This window comes from Rissa tridactyla, chromosome 3 (assembly GCF_028500815.1).
Source record: "Rissa tridactyla isolate bRisTri1 chromosome 3, bRisTri1.patW.cur.20221130, whole genome shotgun sequence".
Taxonomy (NCBI): Eukaryota; Metazoa; Chordata; class Aves; order Charadriiformes; family Laridae; genus Rissa; species Rissa tridactyla.
The window spans coordinates 16791887-16810882 of NC_071468.1; the positions used below are offsets into that span (position 1 = coordinate 16791887).

Consider the following 18996-nt stretch of genomic DNA (forward strand, 5'->3'; position numbering starts at 1 on the left):
ACGCGAAAGTCTGCGCAAACCTGAGAAAAGCAGCTGCGTGCCGGGGGAGCAGGCGTGGGTCTGGGTGGGAGAAGACCCGTGGAAGAGCAGCTGTGGTGAGTTTCTGCAGTACAGAGAGCTCTCATCCCAACCCGAGACACTCTGAAAACGCAACATGGGCTCAAGCCCCCTTCCAGAATAAATGGCCTCTAACTTTAGACTCTGCACAGTCAATATTGTCCTGCAGTGAAGGAGGGAGGATCCTCTGAACTGTTTCTTCCCACAAGCCATTCAGCCCCAACTCTGCATCTTGACCGCCAACGCATGCTACATACCTCTGGGGGCACCTGCAAGGAGAAAAGGAGAGAGTTATTTGCTTGTGGAATGGCAGCTCCGGGGCTACTTCTTTTCACCACTGGTTAGCAGGTACATCCACATTCTTGGGAAAAAAATGAAGGAAAAAAAAAAAAAAGTCAGCTCGAGGGGGAAGGTGAGCACTGAGCCCACGTCACCCAACACCGACTGCTGGCTCTGCTCCCAACTCCATCCCGGGGGCAGGCGGGGCTGACCCGGAGCGTGGGCAGCCTGGCACGGACACAGCCAGGCTGCTCGTGGCTTCCTGCTGACCCTCGACCCTGCTGCCCACTCTGATATCTTTATTAGACTCAGTTTCTCTACTATTTCTTCCCATCTTCTCTTTCTCCCTTCTGCCCACCTGTCCTCCCCACCATCAGGAGAGGGGGCAGGGGCGGAGCAGGACAATAATGCAGCTTTCTGTTTCCTGATGGGTTCAGAGGACCTAGCTTTGCTTTAAACCTTATTTGCCTACAGGGACCAGATTCTCCGACAAGCTTTTCCAAAGCCGGGACACTGAGAAAGCAAGCAGTTGCACACATTGCCCGTGGTTACAGAGCAACCTGCAGGCACGACCATTACTCCTGTTTTCACTGCCAGCTAACCAACGCTGCTTCGCAGCTCTGAACAAAATGTCCTGCTTAAGGAGTTACTGTAGACGTGTCTCCGACCCTTTATTCAGCAGAAGGAGTTTTACAGGTGTCTTGGCTGGTTCTGCTGCTGGGTTCACACTCCCCAAGCTACCGCTGGTGTCCCAGCTGGCGTCATATCCCCACCACGTGACAGCAACTCTCACCCTGCTGCTTTTCACCACAGCCTGGCAAGCATAGGTCAGACTGGAGTTCTACGCTTTAATTTAATTTTATTTTTAAATAATTTTTCTCTCCTCCATCTAGAATCACAGAATATTATAGGTGGGAAGGGGCCTCTAGGTCTTCTGGTCCAACCCCCTACTCAAAGTAAGGCCAATATCAAAGTTAATGATGTTGCTCAGGGCCTTGTCCAGCCTAGGTTTGGCCATCTCCAGGAACACAAATTCCATCATCTCTCTGGGTACCTGTCCCTGTGCTGCACCGCTGTTTTTGTGGAGGATAACTTTCCAAACATCTAAGTGGAACTTTCCTTGCTGCAGCTGGTGTCCGACTCAATCCAGCTGAGTTTTGACAGAAAGCCCAATCTGAGAACTGCAGTGCCCCATTTATAGGGTAAGTTTTCCTTTTCCTCCCATGCACCTGTACTGCCTTACTTGCCTCGTAAATCGCAAAGCCGATGGTGTGCATGTCCTCTCCCATCTTCCGCTGCTTCCGCCGGTGCTTCTGAATCAGTCCAATGAGGAAAGTGCAGCCGCCCTCAGGATCATCAGGATCCTCATCTTCTTCCTCCAGCTTAATTAAATACTGTGGATTCGTCCAGAAAGTGTCTGGGAATTGGATTTATGCAAACAGCTGAGATGCTGAAAGCAGCCGTGCCGATATATAAATGTTGTCTAGGACAGATGCAAGACTGATTTCCAAAATCAGCTGCGAGAAGGAAATCTTAACACTACCATCCCAGCCTCTACAACCACAACTAGATCCCCCATCGGGGAGCCACATTCCCCAAAAACCTTGCACTTTTTGGACCTTAGTCCCAGGTATCCCATGTACATCCTCCTCCTTCATAGGTCACCCCAAACCAGCTCCCAGAAGAAGCTCCCAGAGAAAGTACATGTGGACAAGTATAAAGGGTTCCCTCCATCAGAGTGGTGACTGCACGCTCTTACTTGGGTAATTCCTGCAGCCCCCTGCAGTGGCTCCTCGCCTCCAGTTCCCATCCAGCTTCAGCAGGCTCCACTTCTTGTACCTGTCACTTGCCAAGGTGTCCGGAGTCAGGTTACAGATCTCCAGGCGGGAATAATGTCTCAAGAAGTCGTTGAACGCCATCCTGTGGGAGGCAATGCCACAGACAACGTCTCCTTAGAATGGACAGGTTTTCTAAAGTACCACCTTGTCTATCCATCCTCTCTCCTGCTGCAATTTAGCACTAGGATTTGGGGTGAATTTGCTCACTTCTCTTGGAAAGTGTACTAGCGTACTGGGAGAGGTTACCTGGTGTGAAAAAAACAGAGGAGAAGACAATCTCTTCAGCCTGAATGGAAACCCGGTGGTACTTACCAAAATTCCCCATCTTCATGCCTCCTGGTCAGACGCTCCCGCACCTCAGGGTCAACACCACTCCAGTTTGGGCAGCTGAAAGACAACCCCACGTCAACTACAGGGTACGGTAAAGGTTAAACCCTAACGTAGCTGTTCTGGAACAACAATTTTACTTTCTTACAGCTCCATGCAATTGCAGTACTCCACAATATCTAGCTGATAGCAGCTCCAGGGCTCTCAAACCATAGCAGAATTAAAATACAGGGACCTGGGGTATTTGATACCTCACTTCTTCAACATCCAAAGTAAGGTCCTGAAACAGAGTTCTACTTGCAAAAAGTGCTAATGCTTTGACTGAGACGGAGCTTTATTTTAGAAAAAGCAAGACACAGAATAAATACTACCCAGCCACAGAAGCGTGTATTCATTGCTGACCACAGAAACAGATTTTTAAAGCCCTTTTAGAAATTAAGTTTTCAGAAGCTCACCACCAAACCTGGGCTGTTAAAGAAGCAGACACTACAGAGAGGCTTGTAGGAGCCACCAATCAAATCACTGCGCCTTACACAAAGGCAGGTGTTTGCATGAAGGGCACCGCATGCTGTGATGCCTATGCAGGAGATGACAGTGGTGTGGGAGGCTTCTTTTAAGCTGCTCGGAGCAGACATCATATCCAGATGAGTGAGAGGAATCCGAGGTAGGGGGAAGACAGACGACAGCAGAAATGCAGTCGTACCCCTGCAGTAAAAGCCTACAGGGAACACGCAAGCCATCGACTCACTTGTCATTCCACTTTCCCGTCCACTCCACTTCCCCCCAGGGATTTCGGATTCTGATCAGCTTCTGCACCGTTCCTCGGAAGCTCACCTGATGGGATCAGAAGTGCATGGAGAGTTACACAGGGACTCAGCACTCCGCTCCCTTCCACTTTTTCTACGGGAATTAAAGGACGTGACAGAGTATCTCAGCACTCCGCAAACACTACAGTGTATGTACACAAATACACATTCAGCTGGTCGAAAAGACATGAAGTCAAACCAATTTTGAATGAGCTCCACGTGCCCAAGCTTCTCCAGAGGCTTTTTTTCTGCAATCAAAGCTCACAATAACCAAAACGTCTGGTTTGCGCTGCTACAAAAAGTTACCTCTGATGGGATTGCAAGCAAAGGGAACGTAAAGCTGCTGCAGGACTGCCAGAAAGCAGGTACAAGGGGATGTTTCCCTAAAGTTTTCACCTATATATAAGTATTAACCACCCTTTCATATTCAAATTGATTTTTTTCTCCCCTCCCTATATATGATCTCAGCTGCACGTATTACAAGAGATGGGATACTCAGTCCGGCCACAGCCCCTTTAACCACACAAATGCCCTGCAGCGCGGCGGCATCAGCCCTGCCACCACAGCACCTCCTCGCACTGCGCCGAGGCCCTGGCTCGTTACCTGCCGATCTCTGCGCGCACAGGGGCCAGGCCAAGCAAAGCTGTACGAGTTTCAGTGGGAACATGCAGTATTTATGGGGTGCACAGAGCATTAAGTTGACGAAGGGGCTGGCGCACCTCTAGAGCCTGAAGCCAAGAAAACTGCGCAGAGTATCAGCAGTGCAGAGTCCAGAAATGACGGTCCGGTGCCCGAGATGAACTATCCTTACAAAGCCTGCACATATGTCCAAAGGAAAAGCCTGGCTAAGTCACGCCTGTTTGTGAATTAAGGTCAACAAACTCCCTCTTCGCTGCTTTTGCTGCGAGAGGACGACCCAATGCACACACACAAACCTGCCCATTAGCAGCGTCCACCTCAGCGCAGCACTGTCAGCAGCTCTCTGCACCTCGCTCTGAAGTTTCAGAGGCATTTCAGAAACAATTACCAGTGAAGTGGCCATTACACACCCGAAAGTCCATTACATACCTGGAAGGACGCCACAATCTGCTTCCTTTGTTTTCACTGGCCTTGCCTTCCCCAGTTACCTGCTCTTGGACCTTGCATCGGACCACCGTGCCCTGCCCAAAGGTGCTGTTCAGCGGGCATTTAAGGGACAATAACTTTTTTTTTTTTTCCCCTTGGCACACATCTCTCGCCCGTCTTGCTGTGCAGGTAAGGCAGAGTGCTGCCTGCTGTACAGAAATGTGCTGAAGGGCCCGGCGACCAGCAGAGGGTAGTGTGCCCTCTGCACAGGGCTCCCCGCCGCCCCGCTCACCGGGAAACAGCAGTGCTTATGAATAAAAAGGGTTTTTTTTAATCAAACCCACCAGAAGTCAAGTTTGCCTTTATCCAACACACGCCAACTAATTCGGTATTTCTTCAGAAAGTAGGGACTCAAAACTTCATTGGGCAAAACGGATGAGACTGAAGGATTTGCCAAGTTGACGATGAATTTGTGGCTGCTGCCGCGACCTGGGGAGGACCACGCACAAAGCTGGCTGCATTTCACACCTGCGGGGAAGCCCACCTACCTCCTCTGCCCCGGTGACTGAATATGCGTGTCCCTTCACCAGCTTCTGGGAAGTGACTGCCTCCGTCTCTGCCGCGCTGGTGATCTGGAGAAGCAAAGAAAGTCAGTGAGCGTGGCTTCCCGCGTGGAAGGAGATTCAATGGAGCAAAGCTTCCCGCTCCAATGGAACTTCAATCTCACTGGCAGGCTGCGGGGGGGTTTAGCTGCCGCACAGAGGCAACGAGAGGGATCTGTGTGACAAGGTGGGGAAAGGGGACACCCGCATGTGTTGTGGTGCTGGAGCCTCCAGGGCCCACGTTGGTGACACGGGATGCATGCCAGAACCCCTCCACTGCAGCAAAGCTCCCTCCTGGCTCCAAAACACTTGGTGTGGCACATCCCCTCTGGTCCATCTCCAAACACCATTCAAAGGGAATACACACGACAAAGTCCATGATCTCAAGGGACCAGGAAGAACACAGGGAATGACTGGCCTGAGGCTGCCCAGGCATCACCAGGGAGCCTCAGTGCTTTGCTTTTGGGTCAAAACACCCCCTTTGGCTCCACCACCCATGCAGGGGAGCAAGGGAAAAGGCTGCACGTCAGATGCCATTCATACCTGAAGGCATATCACCCTCTCACTTTTTCGTGGCCACTACAATACTTGGGCAGTCTGGCCTATAAATGCTGCAGAGAAAAACCACTTCTTGCTAGAAAGTGACTGCTCGACATCTTGCTCTAAGGATGCTTAAACCCTCTATGAAACGTATGTTTGCCATGGCCTTCCCACCAATTCAGAAAGTGTGTGACCTTTAAACAAGCAGATCAGCAGCGTAACAAAAAGAGAGGGTGGGATCAAGCAGACACGATTCCTGCTGTCAATTCATGCCCCTTTTATTGCCCTGCAGCGCACTCTCCATGTAATGCTTAACCTCTGTGTCCCTGTTTCTCTTTCAGAAGAGAAGAGATTTTACAGAATTTTTCAAAGGCTAAAGTCACTAACAATTAGTTTCTAACACAGGAAGTGTCAGCACTTATCAACAAAAGAATATATTTACTTCCCCTAGCCCCCGACAAGATTTGTATCGTGCTGGGGCAAAAATCCAGATGTCGGATTCTCATCTAAATGCAAACTAGTAAAACAGGCCTCAAAAGTGCTGTGAAGTTGCACGCTGACATCAAACCAAGTACTTTTCCTGCTGTGAAGCTTCCCTCTCCGGTGACTCTGATTTAACTTAAAAAATGGGAGGAAACACTTGAGTTATATTATGAACAGGGTCCCTGTAAACAGTTTACCTTCCCTTTAGACATAACTAAGATGTAATCTCCTTTGGGAGCAGGGCAATTATCGTAATGACAATACTTAAGACTCATTTCAGCTAGGCTAAAAGCAATGCCGAATCCTTTGCCGGCAGGGCCAAAGCTCCTCTTTCCCTTCTGGTGCAGGTTCAGCTTCTGGTGACGTGTTTTCCCCACAAAGCCTTTAAAGGCCTGGCAACAGTTTGAGCCTCTCTGCTTCAAGAACAGAGCCCAGATTTTTTTGGGAACGTTTTGGTACGATTTGTGCAAGAAACAGGCTACAGCAAGGACGGAGGTTGCTATCTCTGAGCATCCGACAGCAGAAGCCACTGGCAGCAGCTTTCTGTCCAAACCCACCCAGCCTGTGCCAACCTGCTGCCAAACTATGGGCTTTTCTTAAGAGCAAAGATGTCCATCGGGACCCCCAATGAGTTCCCTGTGCAGTTCGTTACCGTGAACCTCTGAAACAGGAAAAGCTTTAAGTCTTGAGGAAGAACATGGGAGGCACTGAGCTTTTACGCATGAAGTCAAGCTATTTTGATTTCACCCTATTTTGAGAAGCAACGCCCCAGAGGAGCACATGCCTGTGTCACACTCTCAGCTCAAAGGGAAAGGAGGGAACTGGAGGCATCAAGGGGACCAGCATCCTCCGTGCACCTCCTGTGCACACCCCCAGCTGCTCGCACACACAGCAAGAGCCGAGCGCCCAGCAATAAGCCCACTAACTCACGTCGATGGAGCAGCCAAGGAGAGAGCCTTTCTGAAGTGCCTTCTGAATGATTTTGAAGAGGTTGGGTGGTGCCTTCTGCAGCTCATACCATTCCGCAATTCCTCCAGTGAAGTCCTCGAAGCCTTCGGTGGTGGTGCCACCAGAGAGAGACTCGTACGAGCCGTTCAGCCTGCCAAATGGGGACACACACACAGACAACCGTCAGGCTCTGTATTTTCCTCTTCTCACACACACACACAACCATCAGGTTACCTATTCTCCTCTTCTTTTGGAGAGGGGCACTCAGTTGTGCCAACTGTCACGGCTTTCCTGCTTTTAACAGCACCACAGCAGCTACAAATGCGCCCCCCCAGCTTTGCTCCTTACGCCTCTGTACTTGGAAAGCCCATTTTATATGATCATGTATACAGTTTGCAGGCTCGGTCATATCAATGATAAAAATCATGATCACTATTTGAAGAAAGAAGAATATTTAGAAAAAAAAAAATCAAGACCCAACAATTTGCCTCTCTAGTTCCATTCCTTTAACAATCACAGGTCTAATTTTCAGCTGACCTAAATCAGCTCAATTTCTTAAGTCAACTGAAAATAGTAATGTTAGATGGCAGAATTCCCCCCGATCCATCCCAAAACTGGAAATTTGGATTTGAGAGACCTGGGCACGCGGACCGGCGTGCTTGGCATGCTGAAGCCCTCACAGGTGCATAGAGCAGATGAAACGGAGCTTCCCAGGCCCCGGTGACAGGGGACAGCCCTCTAGGAACAGCCTTCCCATGAGGTGCAAGAGCTCTTTTTCCTGGCTGGCAGCAAAGCCGATACTTTCGGCTATTTGTCCTAAGCACCTGCTGGCAAAGCTTTACTAAAGCAGCCCCTGTGGGATACCCTAGAAGTTTTGAAGGGTGACAATTAGGCTGACATTGTAAATGCATAGTATCTGTGGAGTTGAGGATGCTATGGGGAAGGAGAGACACGAGGACATTTGAGCGGGGTGAAAGCAGATTCCCTTGCCCTAGCAGGGCTGCCCTGGCCTCAACTCACTTGGCGTAGGCCTTCTCCAGCAGCGCGCTCCAGAACTCGCTGCCCTCTGCCGAGTGCACGAAGAGCAGCTCCCCGTTCTTGGTGGGCAGCCTGTCGTCCACCACGACGTCCACCCACTCCCCGTACTGCCAGAACTGCAGAGAGAGCACAAACCCCTCGTCACCGCCCCACGCTGTGCACTCAGGCCACCAGGACGTTTATCTGCTAACACCCATTTCCTAGAGGAAAAGCAACCCCTCCTCACAGCCAGCTGTTCAGGGATGCACATCCTCAGCTGGATCTGCTGGTGGAGGAAGGACCACAAAGACAGCCCTGGCTCACGGTTCTTTGGTTAGCAGTCATCTTTCTTCCGCCATCATGACCCTTTTTGGATGTCTCCATTTTTATGCCTGACTCTTTGACACCCCTCAAAATGTTCCAGGAAACACCACACATGTGGACATGAATAGCCAGTTCCTGGCCACCAGCACCGGGGGGACGGCAGGAGACAGTTTTCCACTTACCTGGAAGTGGAAAATTCCTGCATATTTATCCTGGAAGCTCTGGTCTTTAGGAACGACACGAGCCAGTATTTCTTCATTCAGAGTGAGAGAGGCAATAGCAGCCAAGAGCCAACAGTCCCCTGTTAAAAAAAAAAAAAAGAATTTCATTATTAAAACCTTATTCTTTAGTTTTTGTACTACATAGGGATTGTGCATTCAGAGTGGATGCTAAAATGGTGGGGGGAGAGGTACAGAAATGTTTAAACAACTCAAAGGTTTACAGAATGCTCTTAGACAATGGGACGGGGCTTCGAGCAGCCTGGTCTGGTGGGAGGTGTCCCTGCCCGTGGCAGGGGGGTTGGAATGAGATGATCTTTAAGGTCCTTTCCAACTCTAACCATTCTGTGACTCTGTGATTATAACTAATAGCCACCTCAGCTGTGATCAGATCACCCCTCCCATCGCTTTACCTCTAAGGCAGATCAAATCCATGTACACAAACACACACCATTTCCAGGTGAGTGCTGCATTTCCTCAAGACCAGAGTAAAAAAAAAAAAAAAAAAAAAAAAAAAAAAGAGTAAAAGCAGGCCTTTTTATGATCTACTAGCACAGTTATCACCCATGCTGGGACTATTTGAAAGAAACCTTGATATTCAATTGAGTGTCTACAGGCTAGGAAGCAGGATGGGGAAAAGGCAAAGAGCCGGGCCTGCGGGCACATGCAGGTACTCAGGGGTGCAGTCTCTCCTCAAAAGGCCAGTGTTTTCTCAAGCGTTGGCTGTTTTCCTTTCCCTCCTCCATGTTTAATCAACGCCTGTTGACTTGCCGTCCAGAGGTCTACCCTACAGACAAGCTCCCTTTAAGGTCTCTTGCCAGACTTCTGCCAGACAGGAGCTCCTTTCACCTTATACAGCTCTGGAGGCTCTTGCTAGAGGCCTCCCTGTTTAGTCCCACATCCCGTCTCTGGCGCTAGTCACCAGAGAGTCAGGGAAGGTCTGAAGGCAGGCACTGTTCCCCAGTCCCTCACACCTCTTCACCCTTCCTGGGATGGAGCCAACACACACCGAGCCTGCATGCCGCAGCCCCAGGGCCCAGGCTGTCTGGATAGCATTTTTCCACACCATCTCCGACCAAGCAGAGGGAGGAGGAGATCACAACTATGTAAACATTACCTCTATTTTTTTGTTAACTGTTTTCAGAAACCAGTGTAACTTTAACAGAGCAGCTACCTTGCTGCTCAGCCCTGGGTTTTCCCCAACCCATTAGCAAGGTGATTAGAGATTTAAAGACCCAGCTGGTCCCCTGACTCCCACAACCCCACACAAAACTCCTTGTTGCCATTACCAGATCTGCCATGACCCATCAGATCCCACAGAATGGTCCTGCAGCATGTGTAGGAACGCAGGTTCAAGAAACATCAATCGGCCACGGCTGCCAGCAAGTCAGAGGCCAGCAAAACAGCCGTCTCTATACAGCAAGCTCTCCCCTACGGCAAAAGGGTCAAAATCTCGCAGGGGAGAAGCCAGGATTCAAATGGGTGGCTGGGAGAAAGTCTCTGGGAGAAGCAGCTCCTGGTCACCCCCAGGCTCAAACCCGGCACTGCTCAGAGAGCACATGGAGGAACACAGGCAACCGGCAGCTCCCTCCAGGCCGCCCATTGCTTCTCACAGCTGATCCCCGGCAGCAGCTCAAGGAATGACATTTGTCCCGTGGCCCTTTTCGCATCTCACGAAAGGTGGAAGATGTGAAATCGCAGAACAATTTCAAAACCTGAGCTGTTTTACTATTTCATAACCCGGAGGGGAAGAATCGAACATAAAACTTTCCCTTCAGCTCTGCCTCTGGCTGCTTGTACTGCAAAAGGGAGAAAATCTGTCAGAGAAGGTTTCCAAACAGGAAAATCACCTTGCCATTCTCCTGTGGCAGATTATGAAGCAACGAGGATGCTCCTCCTCCCTCCTCTGCGACAGCACATCCATCTCTCCCTGCAAAATGGCGACTCTTCTTGCAGCCTCCCTCACAGGGTTGGGAGCCCCTTCCCCGGGAGCCGCGCACCCTCTGGTGCCGTGGTGCATCCAGAGGCACCGCCAAGCACAGCAACCGTGCTTGCTGGGAAAGGGACTGGCGTCAGAACACACCGAGAGATATTTTCAGATGGACTAATCTACAATTAACAGCGCGATCCTCTGTCCCCCAGCCACACGGGGGCTTTAGCACTTACCCTTCGCGGCAATTCTCCTTACAGAGGAGGATGTTAAAGGGCTCTGCAAACAAACCCTTTGGTCAAAAGGCAACAACGGGACTTCAACTTCAGTTCAGCTTAGATCTGTGCTCTCCCATACATGGCCTGCCCATGCAAAGTTATGTTTGTAGGGGTTTTTTTTGTGTTTTTTTTTTCTTTTTGGGGTTGTTTTTTTTTTTTTGACCAAAGGAGTCTTCAAATAAGGCTGACAACATGGTAATCACTTGGGAGAGACTGTCCAGAGATCCCTTCTGTACTGAGGGTCCATGTTTTTATAAGTCTCCAAAACAGGTAGTTTCTGAGCCAGAGTTGGGGTTCTTCAAGTCCAAGGGACAACCCCCTGCTGAAGAACAGCCCTGGCACTTCGACTGGGGCTCTTGTTTTTCTCCCACTGGCACTCATCACCCAGCAAGTCAATTCATTAACCCAGACAAAAAGTCTTTCTGTCACCTTATGGAGTTAAAGGAGGTCACAGCTTGTCACACGCCTCTTCTGGGTCAAGAGAGCGGTGGGTTGTTATGTATTAGACAGCAGAAATATTGTGTGTTAGAGACATAGTGGGAGAATGGTATTTATGTAAACATACATGTGCACTGGACCAGCACACACTGCAGGAGAGCTGAGCACTCTCCATCAACACCCCAGCACTGCACACAGGTGGGTAACCCTTGGCCTCCCCCACAAATATTCCTCTTCTAGCACCCAGGAGCCGCTGTGTCTTTAAGACCAACAAAATCCCAAAAGAAAAAGAGCTAGGATCGTCATTCTCCTTGCTGTGCCGCTGTTCCTCCTCCAGCAGGAGCAATCATTCACACCTGGGAAAAGTCAGCAAGCCTTAGTGAGTCTTTCAATTTCTAACAAACAGCAATCTCAAAGCATCCTGAACCCTGGGAACAGGCATGGGACAAGTCACAAACACACAAATTTATACGTTAACCAGGCTCATCTCAGCACAGAGGCCAAATAACTGATAACCCGCAGAGAGGTGCCTGTCCAAGCAGCAGAACAACCCCAGCACACATCCCACGCTCCGCAAGGTTTTTTACAGACAGACACACGCAACTCGGCAGTGAAGTGAGTCTCTGGCATCTCAGACCTACACTAGCTAGACTAAAGCCAGTACAGGTATGCTTACCTAGACTTTCAGGATGCCTTCACGTGGTTAGGCAGATCACAGAATGACAGGGGTTGGAAGGGACCTCTGGAGATCATCTAGTCCAACCCCCCTGCCAGAGCAGGGTCACCCAGAGCAGGTTACACAGGAACCCGTCCAGGCAGGGTTTGAATGTCTCCAGAGATGGAGACTCCGCCACCTCTCTGGGCAGCCTGTGCCAGGGCTCTGCCACCCTCAAAGTAAAGAGGTTCCTCCTCATGTTTAGGTGGAACTTCCTATGCTCAAGTTTGTGCCCGTTACCTCTTGTCCTGTCACTGGGCACCACTGAAAAGAGCCTGGCCCCATCCTCCTGACACCCACCCTTTAAGTATTTATAAGTGTTGATAAGATCCCCCCCTCAGTCGTCTTTTTTCCAGACTGAAGAGACCCAAATCCCTCAGCCTTTCTTCATAAGAGAGGTGTTCGAGTCCCCTCATCATCTTGGTAGCCCTTTGCTGCACCCTCTCCAGCAGTTCCCTGTCCCTCTTGAACCGGGGAGCCCAGAACTGGACACAGTACTCCAGGTGCAGCCTCACCAAGGCAGAGTAGAGGGGGAGGATGACCTCCCTCGACCTGCTGGCCACACTCTTCTTGATGCACCCCAGGATGCCATTGGCCTTCTTGGCCACAGGGGCACATTGCTGGCTCACGGTCATCCTGTTGTCCACCAGGACTCCCAGGCCTTTTTCCACAGAGCTGACCCATGCATAAGAGCAGATCCATGCTCTCATTCAGACTAAATTAGATAAACCCAGAAAGAGAGCAACTCAGCCGGCCCAGCACTGCTGGGCTAGTCCTAAGGCACAGCTGGGTAAAACCATACAGCTCTTGGCCTCTGCAACAAAGCTGCGGACGGAGCTGAGGGCACTTTGTGCAGGCTCTGTCGGGTGGGTGGAAGCTGCTGGCGGCATGTCCTACGCCCCTTGTTCGCAGTCAGCTGTGGAGGTATTTTTCCTCTCTATTGCTCAACCTGCAGCATAAACCAGAGTTCACATTGCGCAGCCTTACTCGACCAGGCAAACCCAGCCACCCCAGGACACCCCCAGAGCATTTGACATTGGTGTTACTACCCTCAGAAAAACTGTGCCGATTTAAATTAGTAGCAAGTCTGGCTCAGGGAGCAGCTGTCCCACCACTCTTCCAAAGAAACATTAGTATATCTATTCCATAAACAAGGCAGGGGCTGGGCAGGCAGAGAGAAGCAGGGAAAGAATAAGTGAACAGCTTGGCGTGACCACAGTAGCTCAGGAAACCTTGGTCAAGAAGCTGGTCAGGCACGTAGACTAAGAGCGTACACCCTTTAATGCTACAATACATCTTTGAGTCAGATTTCCCCTGTAGATAAGAAACACTGAACCTCCAGGAGGAGAAACTCCCCCCAGAGGACCTCTAAGTCCATAAGCAGTTTACAAAGAATTTCCTTTACTTTCTGGCTGTCCCATCAAGGCAGACGTGAAAAGAAAGAAACAGCAGACTTTGCCGTAAAATCTCTCTGTTGAACTTTATACTGGTTTCTAAAGAGAATTTGGGGTCAGACAAACATAGATCTTAACTCAGACAACTCTGGGCAGGGTCTTCTTGAGGTTAAAAGGCAGATGCAGCATATTGGGAGAAACACTACCCTTTGGTTTCCACATTTAAAAGTGCTCAACAGTCAGGGTATCACCTCTCTCCTTCTGAACAGTCATCACTAAAAGCAGACCTGATAACTCAAAGCCTGGATGAGAACAGATCTTGTGATAATACCTGGAGTTTTAGTCTGCACTAAGTAAGCCTGAGCAGGGTCTTTACCAAATAGTCTTAACTATAAGAATTGATGCTTTTGTAAAGCTCTTGACGGTGGCTTTTCTTTGATAGAGAAGGGAAGTCCAAGAGGAGGCTAACAAGCAGGTTCTTTGTGTGAAGACTGAAAGGTCTGCTAGTAAGGCTAGGTTAATCATGGAGGATTTTTGGAAATGCACAATAAAATAGGCAGAACAAAGCTCCCAGAAAAGTGGATATTATCAGGCTGAGAGTTTATTTATATTAACAAGAAATATATTTTTTTTTTCTGTCATGCTTCCTTTCTGCTACTATCAATGTTTTACTTATTTCTACACATCCATCTCTGCATTTATCTAACCTCCAGCTATAAACAAGAATGTTACCAAAAAAAAAAAAAAGTAATTGCAAGGCAAGCATGAATAGCCATAAAATTGGCCATTCTGGAGAGCAAAGACAAGGATAGCATCCCCTTGAAGCGCCTGGAGGGCTGTAAGCAGAAGGCAGCTCCTCTGGCCACTGCACAGCCCATGTAAGAGTAGGGGGTCAAAGAAAAAATGTACATTCAGCCAACCACGGACACATCATTATTTTAAAACACTCATAGCTATAGATTAACAACTACATCAACGGCTGAACATATTTATATTAATACTATGGGACTCCGGGAAGTTTCCTGGTTACAAACATGAGGCTGTGGCCACCCACTTACAGCCCACGTGGGAAAGCCATGCATCTAAATTTCTAAAGTCACCCTACCCAACTCATTATTGTTCCACACATTTTTATTTAAGGAGGAGACACCTGTGTCTAAGCAGCAGATGAGAGACACTGGGCTGTGTACGCCCCAGTGTTGTGATACCATGGTGACATCCCCTCCAAAGAAGGCGGTTAAGGGTGAATAAGCTTCCTCTCCGCAGTGGCTTTGGTTCCTCCCCTCTGCTGTACTGAGTCACCCCATCCCATGTGCTGCCAAATACCATCACTGACTTCAGCTCTGATACTGCAAAACCAACTCCAAATACTTGCCTTTAAAAGTTTCTCCTAAAAAGCAACAAGAACAGAATAAAGGAGAATCCAAAGCCCAAGGGGCAGAATTTTGGTGTCTGGAGAACCTAATAAAATGCCACCTTGGTGCGAGGACAACCTTGTCCACGCTGATGATCAGCTACGCCTTTTACACATTGCAGTATCCTACCGTTCAGGTCAAAAGCGATGAAATTTATAGGCTGCATCTTGCCCACAGACCAAAGCCTCTTGGGCTAAAAGGAACAGCTGTACCACTGCTCCTTAGCTGAGCTGTTTTGTTGCACATCCCCTGCCAAGAGCCCTGTTACAGCAGCGATGGGTACCTGTGCTTTGGATGCCTCATCTGTCCCTGCAGCACTCCCAAGACGTTCTGGATGACCTGGCAACAGCAATGAAACTCCATATGGGCACAAGTCTGCTACTTGGTGATCAAGCCCTCTGGGGGATAAGTAAAGGCTACAAATGCTTCCTATGGAAAAAAGCAACGTAATAAAAAGTACAGGTTTCCAAGAACACCTGACATCTTCCACTGCAATGTTCTCTGTTACATCCTAAAATGGGATGGGACATCAGTGTCAGCACGCAAAGCTCAAGTAAATGGAAGCTTAAGTAAACGTATCGATATAAATGCTGGCGTCAGTTGGGGCAGTGTCAAAAAAACCAACCCAACATATTTGTATAGCACATCTGCTAGCCTCATTGTGTGAAAAAGCAGATTCAATACAGGCTCTTGGTAACTCAATGGCTATACAGAGAAAAGACCAATAGCATCTAGTTTTTAAATCAACCACTAAACTGTCACACAATACCAGAATCCTGCCCAGATTCATAAGAAGATAGCAGGGTGAGTCACCGCAGTACTTAGTCATGCCAAAAACAGTAACACAACCAAGAACACTAACAATGTCCGATTTAAATATTGTTTCAGGAGGTTAAATAATACCAGCTGTGAGTCACTTCATATCCTTTGGTGATACCGTACAACCTCATGAGAACATCTGACTGGTCCGAAGACCACTAAGGCAACAAATGCTCTCATCAAGTTCAAACAAGGTTTGGCATTAGCAACAGCAACTCCACAACTTGAAAACGATGTTACAAATCTTTCATTCCAGTGCTCTTGCTGCCACAACATCTGGATAGAAAAGCTGGAAGCCTGCAGAAGGCAGAAAGCAACTAAGTGCCTCCAGAAACCAGCATCTCTACAAAATGCCAGATGTTGAAATGGCATTACAATAAACTCCTATTTCAAGCTGAACAACTCCTTAGCTGTAAAGTTTTGCAATAAAAAAAAAAAAAAAAAAAAAGAAGAGGAGAGATGCCTGGCACGTGTGTTAAGCGCTGGGACAGGCTTTATGCCAAAATAGTCATGGTGGGAGACATGATATCAGGCAGAGAGAGAAGACACGAAGGAAACTGGTGACATGCCAAGGATTCACCGATGACACAATGGAGCTTAATCCACGCCACAGATGATATCGGGGCATTAGGAGAACTGAATTCACAATTTAAGTATTCTTTTTATTGTCAGGGCTTTTTACTCAAATTGTATCTAGTTGTTAAAGCACTAACCTAAATAACTTCTGAAAGAAACGCAAGCACAAAATATGTGAAATAAGCTTCCCTAGCCGTTGTATTTTTGGACATGAAAACACAAATAGCAGCAGCAGGACTAGAAACTAAGAAGCCGCAGCGTGGCTAATATTATGCCGATGAAAAGCAAACAAACAGAACTTTATTCCTTTGCCAACCCTGCTGCAAAAGCACAACACACGGCACGTATTAGTCATGTTTCCCTACGCAGAGAGCTTTCCCTCTCAACCACGCTGTCAGTCTAATCTAAAACCCCCTCCCTACAGTTATGGAATAAATAGGAGCCTCACTGCTTCCACGCCAGCTTATTTCCTCTCGCATCCCCGCAGCTTCCTCCTCGCTGCCTTCTGGGAGGAGAGGCATGGAGACACTCGCCTAAAACCCCTTCTGGGAAGCAAGAGGCTTGGAGACCCAGATAGTCGTGCACGCACAGCCAGGATAAGCCACTCACTTTTCGCTCTTCGCTGGGGCATCCCTGCAGCTCCTGCGGCTCCTCCTCGGCGGACTGAGGGGCTGCCACCCCACAAACTGAGTGGCAGCCATGGCAAAAGCAGAGGGCTCACAGGCTGGCCCACCCCTCCTGAAATATCCCAGCTTTGTTTTCCTGGGGAGCTGGCAAGCAGCAGGGAAAACCCCCCCATATAATTTATTTTCTCCGAACCGCATCTTTCCAGGGGGTTCTTCCTGCTCAGCAGCACTCTCTTCCACTGGGGAAAGAAATGCCCTGCTACGCACGCAACTGCTTTTCTAAGCAGACTGTTAAAGGGAAAAATCAGTCAGGCCGCTCTCAGGCACACGGATGCGGACAGGAAAAGGACTGGCAGTGGTCAGAAAAGCCCTCAGGAAACCAGCCTGTGTCATCCCTGCTCGGTGCACACAGCAAGGTCGTGCTCAGTGGCCAAACACACGTGGTCCCTACCTGCACAAGGAAGGCAAGGAAGATCTGGTGTGATATGAAGAGAGGTGGTAGGACGTAAAAGGATGTATTCACAGAGCGCGTTACTTAGTGTAAACCGTGCTGTCCTGGGGCAGCACCTGCATGGAAAACTCAGCTTTCTGCCTCCACCTTACCTAAGGCCCCTTGGCAGATGTCTGTGCGAGTGGCTCCACCGGCTATGAACTGGGGGTTGGAACACAGCTCCTGGGAACAAAACAAGCCTTGCATTACATATTTCTGCAGGTAAAGGAGGGAACAAGGCCAATTTAAACAAGAATTGACCACAGCAAGACAACACCACAGAGATGGAGCGGGTCAGGAATGAGTGCAGGGGCACGAGACACGTTGAGCGCGGTGAGAATGGGAGCTGGTGACCAAAGCTTGTGGGCAGCCATCTCACTTCACAGTATGTGCCAGGAGGTCCACTGTGTTTTCACACACGTGCACACACCAGTCTGCTGTTACCTCCCCGCGACTGACTACATCAGGGTCTTTCAGAGATGCCTAGACTCCTGACCCGATGGCTCCCGTGGACAGACAGGGCTGCTTCTGTAGCCAGAGGTGCGTGTCGAGCGAGGGCTCAAAGGAAACCTCTGCATCGCGGTCAGCTCATCTCTCTGCTAAGGAAAAGAGTTATCGGAAGCGACAGCCCCAAGCGCTACCCAAGGCAAATGGTTTATCCACAGGGAGAGCTCCGGCTGGCGAGCACAACGGCTTTTTGGCTGTTTGTTTTCCAGATGGAGCACGTTACCCCGCCAGCCCGGGCCAAGGGACATCCCCAAGTCTCTGAGCGGCCGCAGCCTCATGAAACGGGCGCACCGGGGATTTTGCAGCCGCCTGGACGCTGTGCGGGGCGGCTGCGGGAGCGGGTCTCGATATCCGTGCCCTGACCCGCCGCCGGTGCCGGTACCGGGAGGCGGCCAGAAAAACGCGCCTCCGGGTGGGCTGAGAGGGAGAAGGGGGAACGCAAACAGCACCCGCAGAATTAAATCAAGCCAAATTTAAGGCAAGGTGGCGGGGGGGGTGGAGGGGGGAAAGAGAAAAATCGGGTGAAAAGACGCGGTGATGCCGCGGAAGGATGCTACCGGGACAGAGACACCCCCCCCCGCCGCCTCCCTACCGTGGGTCTGCGCCAGACGACGCCCTGCGTCTTGTAGGAGCTGGGCCCCAGCTCTCGGTAGCCGAGCGCGGCGGGTCCGGCGGGGAAGGAGGGGTCCTGGAAGAGCCGCCCCTCCTGCAGGCACTCCTGCCGCAGCGCCCCGAAGTGCTGGCCCAGGTAAGGGACGGCGTGGCCGTGCCGCCCCTCGCCCGCCGCCGCCGCCCGCTCCTTCGCCAGCGCCGCCGCCATCCCCGCCATCGCCCCGCCGCTGCCCCGCCCCGCCCCGCACGGCCCCGCCCGGCACGGCCCGAATCCCCCCCCCGCCCCCTCCGGCGGATGTCACGAGTGCCGCCAGTGCTCAGCCCGGCACCATCCTCCGGCTTGCTGGAGTCCCTCTGTACCGGGAGTCACCCGCATCCCCTCCGAGACCCCCCGCTCTCCAATTCTGCTCCCCCTGGACCCGAAGGGCAGCACGTCTCTCCCGCAGCGGGCACCTCATCGGCTCAGCACCTGCGCCGGCCCTGGCTCCCATATTGCCACACGTATTCATCAATAAAAAAAAATTTAAAAAAATTAAAAAAAAAAAAATCAGTATTTCCTGCGTAAAATGCAGAAGGATCCATGTCCAAATCTGTAAACTTAGAAAAAAAGCAAAGTAAGGATAAAACCTAATATCGCTCAAAACCTAATCTGGTGCATATGTACCCGGCATTGTCATCCTGTTGCGATTTTG

The 18996-nt window shown here is 50.1% G+C and overlaps 1 protein-coding gene across 2 annotated transcripts in view; it reads right to left on the reverse strand.

Moving 5' to 3' along the window:
- Nucleotides 1-18530, reverse strand: part of CAPN2 (calpain 2) — a 29545-nt gene extending 11015 nt beyond the window's left edge. Inside the window, exons 1-11 of one of the 2 annotated variants that reach the window (XM_054194947.1) lie at nucleotides 18285-18530; nucleotides 17299-17368; nucleotides 8469-8587; nucleotides 7966-8099; nucleotides 6928-7096; nucleotides 4921-5004; nucleotides 3250-3335; nucleotides 2487-2561; nucleotides 2096-2256; nucleotides 1584-1753; nucleotides 315-326 (exon numbers count right to left, since the gene is read on the reverse strand). In XM_054194947.1, coding sequence (XP_054050922.1) covers nucleotides 315-326; nucleotides 1584-1753; nucleotides 2096-2256; nucleotides 2487-2561; nucleotides 3250-3335; nucleotides 4921-5004; nucleotides 6928-7096; nucleotides 7966-8099; nucleotides 8469-8587; nucleotides 17299-17368; nucleotides 18285-18521 — 1317 coding nt within the window. In that variant the 5' untranslated portion in view covers nucleotides 18522-18530. Of the gene's footprint in view, nucleotides 1-314; nucleotides 327-1571; nucleotides 1754-2095; nucleotides 2257-2486; nucleotides 2562-3249; nucleotides 3336-4920; nucleotides 5005-6927; nucleotides 7097-7965; nucleotides 8100-8468; nucleotides 8588-17298; nucleotides 17369-18284 lie in introns of both variants that reach the window. The other variant, XM_054194946.1, reaches the window with a different exon arrangement.
- Nucleotides 18531-18996: the final 466 nt, after the last annotated feature.